The sequence below is a fragment of the Rhipicephalus sanguineus genome, chromosome 4 (assembly GCF_013339695.2).
Source record: "Rhipicephalus sanguineus isolate Rsan-2018 chromosome 4, BIME_Rsan_1.4, whole genome shotgun sequence".
Lineage (NCBI taxonomy): Eukaryota > Metazoa > Arthropoda > Arachnida > Ixodida > Ixodidae > Rhipicephalus > Rhipicephalus sanguineus.
This window is the reverse complement of record NC_051179.1, coordinates 111,762,053-111,767,826: the sequence shown is the minus strand read 5'-3', so window position 1 is coordinate 111,767,826 and position 5,774 is coordinate 111,762,053. Positions and strand designations below refer to the sequence as shown.

The 5,774-nt window shown below is 51.1% G+C and overlaps 1 protein-coding gene across 1 annotated transcript; it reads right to left on the bottom strand.

Moving 5' to 3' along the window:
- Positions 1–2,008: 2,008 nt before the first annotated feature.
- Positions 2,009–5,200, bottom strand: LOC119391510 (uncharacterized protein K02A2.6-like). The gene is made up of 2 exons (XM_037659187.1): positions 3,893–5,200; positions 2,009–3,577 (listed from the first exon to the last, which is right to left on the bottom strand). Exons 1-2 carry the CDS (start codon positions 5,198–5,200, stop codon positions 2,009–2,011), a joined length of 2,877 nt encoding a protein of 958 aa, XP_037515115.1.
- Positions 5,201–5,774: the final 574 nt, after the last annotated feature.

The following is a 5,774-nucleotide window of genomic DNA, read 5'->3' as shown; positions in this document are numbered from 1 at the left end:
AAAATCTTAGCGACCTGGAAACTGCGTGCACGGTTGCATGAACACGCTGAAAAGTTGCTCAGTACGCGCTGACGAGCATGGGATCATTACGTCACGCGAAGGCAGCGCCACTTTAATGCATACTACTAACGCAGGTTTAATGCAAAAGTAGGCAAGAAGCAGGCTGGAGATCATGCAGTTGGGGAATATGGCATCGGCTCTAGAAACGCCAGAGGGGAGTTACTAGTAGAGTTTGCAGAACGCAATAATTTACGGATCTTGAATACCTTCTACAGGAAACGGGCTACTCGTAAGTGGACGTGGAGGAGTCCTAATGGCGAAACTAAAAACGAAATAGACTTCATAATGTGTGTCCACCCGGGCATTGTACAGGATGTGGAAGTAGTTAACAAGATCCGATGCAGTGACCATAGAATGGTAAGATCTAGAATTCAACTAGACGTGAGGAAGGAACGGCAGAAACTGATACGCAAGAAGCCGATTAATGAACTAGCTCTGCGAGGGAAAGTACAGGAATTCAGAGTTTCACTTCAGAATAGGTATGCGGCTTTCACCGAGGAAACCGACCTTAGCGTTGACGCAATAAATGATAATCTGACTAGTATCATTAAGGAGAGTGCAGTGGAAGTCGGGGGTACAGTCGTTAGACAGGACACTGGTAAGCTATCCCAAGAGACGAAAAACCTCATTACGAAACGTCAAGCCATGAAAGCCTCAAATGCAACAGACAAAATAGAGCTGGCGGAGCTTTCGAAGTTAGTCAATAGGCGTAAAGTAGCCGACATAAAGTATAATATGGAGAGAATTGAGCATGCTCTAAAGAACGGAAGAAGCCTCAAAGCTATGAAGACAAAACTGTGCATAGGCAAAAATCAGATGTATGCATTAAGGGACAAGGAAGGCAAGGTCACAACCAATATGGATAGAATAGTTGAGCTAGCGGAAGAGTTCTACAGAGATCTGTACAGCAGCCGAGACAGTCAGGATGATAAAGTAAGAAGCAGTAATAGCTCAGAGGAATCTGACATCCCACCAGTATTGACAGGGGAAGTAAAGAAAGCCCTAAAGGAAATGCAAAGAGGCAAAGCCGCTGGTTAGGATCAGGTAACACCAAACCTGTTGAAAGACGGTGGAGAGATTATGTTAGAAAAACTGGCCACCCTGTATACGAAGTGTCTCTCCACGGGGAAGATACCAGAATCTTGGAAGAATGCCAACATCATCTTGATCCATAAGAAAGGGGACGTCAAGGACCTGAAAAATTACAGGCCCATCAGCTTACTGTCCGTTGTCTACAAGCTATTTACAAAAGTAATTGCTAACAGAATTAATACGGCATTAGAGTTCAATCAACCAAAGGACCAGGCAGGATTTCGTACAGGCTTCTCAACAATAGACCAATCATACTATCGCCCGCAGGGGCGTCTGCGCAAGCAGGCATTTGGTGTGTAGTGACACCACGGACCAGAGCTAACGGGGGGTTTTGACCCCTCCCACGCCTAGCCGTGCGTGGCATTGCCGTATCCGGGGAAAAGGGGATCCTGGGGGTTGAGCCGACGCTTGGTGATTGGACCTTTAAGGCCCCCCGACAGAGGCAACACACCCCTTTGGCCCCAGCTTCACGTAGACGGCACCTCTGGGCTGACCCACCCAGGGGAAATCGGCAGTCGCCTTTTCCTATCTCTCACTCTCTCTACATCTTCGTCTTTCTCTCTCACTTTCTATCTTTCCTGTCTGCTTCTCTCTTCTGTTTATTTCACCTTTTCCTGGCGGGAAGGGTTAACCGTGTTGATACATGTGCAGATGGCCGGGAGATAGCCGGAGACTAGATCGCAAAAATAAGACATAGCGCTACGAGAGCCCAAAACAAACTGACTCTTTATTTTTCCGCGTCCCCATCTTTCAGTCCTCAGGCGTGACGCCACAACACACAAAGCAACAGAGCCGCGCGAGGGCACTGCATGTTAGCCATTACATTGTGACACTCCTCCCCTTTTAAGAAGAATAACTACGGGGAGTACCTAAGCACTGGTTTCCTCGACCTGTTGCTGCGTCGCAACACTGGTGTGCAAGGCGCAGCCACGGAAGAGTCATTCCCCACATGAACACCACTGTTGCTTGCAGTAATGTCAGTGTTTATGGCACAGCCCCTCTCAGGCGAACTTGTAGACGGCTCGACAGCCTCTTGCTCCGGCATGTCCGGAACAGTTGATTCAAGGAGAGGAGGCTGTTCCCATTGTGGTATGGCCGCAGCACTAGCATGGTGAAGCGCATCCGTTTCAGATGTACCCGGTGGCCCTGTCTGGGCAAGACGCAAGTGGTCACCGTGTCGGTGCCATATAGACCTATCGTCGAGAATGACGCGGGCCGACGGCGGGGTGACGTCGACAACGCTGGCCCACACCCATGGTGCTCCCTGTCGAAAGTTTCGCGCATACACGCTGTCTCCTGGTTGCAATGACGGAGTTGGCCGGGATCCTCTGTCGGCATACAACTTCTGCTTAAGTTGCCTGAGAAGTACCGACGTCTGCAGGCTTGGCCGCAAGACATCCAACGGTGTCTTGAAGGCTCTCCCTGTCAGGAGTTCGCACGGTGGCCGACCCGTTACTTCGTGAGGTGTAGTCCTGTAGTGGAATAAGAACCGGGACAGTTGTGTTTGGAAGTTGCCCGAACCAGATTCCTTGAGTTTGTTTTTGACAGTCTGTACTGCTCGCTCTGCGGCACCGTTGGACGCAGGGTGATACGGCGGTACCAGCATGCGACGTATTCCATTTCGAGTTAAGAAGTCCAGGTACTGTGCACTGGTAAAAGCAGGACCATTGTCCGAAACTATGATGTCAGGGAGGCCGTGCTGGGCGAATGCCATTCTCAAGGCGGAAATGGTAGCGTCTGCTGATGTGGAAGACACAGGGAAGACTTCTATCCATTTCGAGAAGGCGTCCACTATAACCAAGAAGGTATGCCCTAGAAATGGTCCCCCGAAATCAATGTGAAGCCTAGACCAGGGTCGCTGTGGAAAAGGCCAGGGTGTCTGCTGCCCTGGCTGGGCAGCTCTATGCTGAGTCTGGCACGTAGCGCAGCTCTTCACACTGTTTGCGATGTCATTGTCAATGCCTGGCCACCAGACATGGCTCCTGGCGATCATCTTGCTCTTCTCAATACCCGGGTGGCTGGCATGGAGCACACCAAGTACCTGGGCCAGCAATTTTTTCGGAATCACGACTCTTGATCCCCATAGTAGACAGCCTTCATGGAGACTGAGTTCCGCACTTCTGGCACTGAAGGGTTTCCACTCTGGTCCCGCTGGGAGGCTTTCTCCTTTCAACACAGATAGGACAACATGGCTCAATACCGGATCGTCCCTTGTGGCTCGTGCTACAACAGCTGGTGAGAGGAGTTGTGGATATGCCTCCTCCAGCATGAAGATCTCAGCAGGGCGAGGAAATGCAGTGCACTCGTTGGGCAGCGGCAGTCTACTAAGCGCATCGGCATGCCCGAGCTCTTTGCCAGGTCTGTAGACAAGTTTGTAATTGTACGCGGAGAGCTTCAGGGCCCATCTGACCACTCTTGGCGAAGCCTGCACAGAAACAGGCTTGTTGGCACCCAGAAGTCCAAGAAGTGGCTTGTGGTCAGTGTGTGCTTCAAACGGTATGCCTCACAAGTACTGGTGGAACCGATCCACGCCAAACACCAAGGCCAATGCTTCCTTGTCAAGTTGACTATAGTTTTGCTCTGCTTTTGATAAACTTCTAGAAGCAAAAGCAATTGGACGTTCTCGGCCATCAGCATCTTTGTGCGCCAAAACTGCGCCTGTACCGTAAGGTGATGCATCACAGCTGAGACATACAGGCCTGTCTGGGCGGAAATGTACAAGAACTGGAGCTGAAGTCACCAGATGCTTGCAGGCAGTGAAAGCATCTTGCTGGTCCTTTCCCCACTGCCACTTCTTTCCATCACCAAGAAGCAAGTGCAACGGACGGAGAATTGCAGAAAGGTTGGGCAAGAAACGCCGATAGAAGTTGACGAGTCCCAAGAAGCTTTGAAGTTCCTTGACATCTTGTGGCACAGGAGCGTGCAGAATGGCATACACCTTGTCCATGTTCGGAGAGAGGCCTTCCTTACTGATAATGTGCCCGAGATACTCAATTTGGGGTATGAAGAAGTGGCACTTCTCGAGTTTCAACTTGAGGCCAGATTCTTGAAGTTTGCTTAGTACCGTACGGAGGTTGCGACAGTGCTCGGCATCATTTGCACCAGTTATGAGAATGTCGTCAAAATAGACCACTACATGTGGCAGACCCCTGAGCAAGTTCTCCATCTCGCGTTGAAAAATAGCTGGAGCAGATGAGACCCCAAAAGGTAAGCGGGTGTATTGAAACAACCCCATGTGCGTCGAAATCGTGACGTACTCTCTAGAGGCCTCATCCAGGACGACTTGCTGGTATGCGTCACGCAAGTCCAACTTTGTAAATTTCTCACCTCCAGCCAGCACAGTCCACAAGTCCTCAATCCTTGGAATAGGGTAGCGTTCCACCGTCGCGACTGGGTTAATGGTGACACCAAAGTCCCCACAGATTCTGATGCGCCCATCCCTTTTTGTCACGGGAACAATTGGGGCAGCCCACCTAGCTGTCTTCACCGGAACAATGATGGAATCTCTTATTAATCGCTGAATTTCTTGCGTGACTCCGTCTGTCAAAGCATACGGCAGTGGGCGTGGCTTGAAGAACCGTGGTGGAGCATCTGAAGGTACATGTAGTGAAGCTGTCGCACCTTTGAACGTACCCAAGCCTTCTTCAAACACTTCCGTGTAATCTTGCACTACGTGTTTCACATCAGCAAGTGCATGAATGTTCACTTCAACGTCGGAGACGCCGATGCCTAATTCTTGCATCCAGTTGCGTCCGAGCAGAGTGGGTGATTCGTTTCCGGCCAGAAAAATCGGTAGGTGAGCCTCCTTGCCATGAAACTTTACATGGACATCAGCTTTGCCTTGTACCTTCTTTAAATCCCCGGAATAGCTTCGCAGAAATACTTGAGACGGCTGCACCGGAATTGAAGGTAGAAGCTGTAGCAAACGCGACTTGGCAATGACTGAGACGCTCGCCCCCGTGTCCACTTCCATGCGGAGCGGCTTGCCGCAAACTTCAACACTGACGGTAAAAGGTGGAGGCGCTTTGGTGTAGTCAACTAACCACATGTCGAAAACTTCGGCGGGCGAATCTGTAGCGGAGGCTTCATCCTGGACAGTATTTACGCGATGACGGTTGCTCGCCGACAGTGAACTTCGGCCCGCGAACGAACGCGGCCTGGGAGACCTGTCACTCTGTGATTGCTCGTCTTTTTGTTTCGTATTGCAAACTTTCGCCAAGTGGCCGCGTTTGTGGCAGTAACTGCAGACGGTCTTCACATGCCGGCAAGCGGACGCCAGGTGTGCATCCCCGCAGCGATAACAGGACACGCCCACCGGCGCTGCCGAGACGCGGAGGGTGGAAAAGAAGGTGCTAGCGTGAGCTTGCGCTATCTCCCCTGCATCCTTCTTTGCTGCTTCCATTGCTAGGGCAGTCTGCACTGCGTCTTCGAAAGTCAGGTCCGTTTTTTCCAGCAATCTTGTTTGGACGTCTGCGTTGTTGATGCCACACACGATGCGGTCGCGGAGCATGTTTTCAAGCTCTTTACCGAAGTTGCAGTGCTCGGAAAGGCTCTTCAGCGCTGCAATGAAGTTGCTGACGGACTCTCCTTCAGCGCGAACGTGCGAGTTGAAACGGAACCGC

Excerpts from the sequence above, each read along its gene's own strand:
- LOC119391510 (XM_037659187.1), bottom strand. The coding sequence starts at position 5,200 with ATGTGGTTAGTTGACTACACCAAAGCGCCTCCACCTTTTACCGTCAGT. Across the intron at positions 3,578-3,892 it reads TCACTGCCTGCAAGCATCTG|GCTTCGCCAAGAGTGGTCAG; the intron begins GTGACTTCAGCT and ends GTTTCTGTGCAG.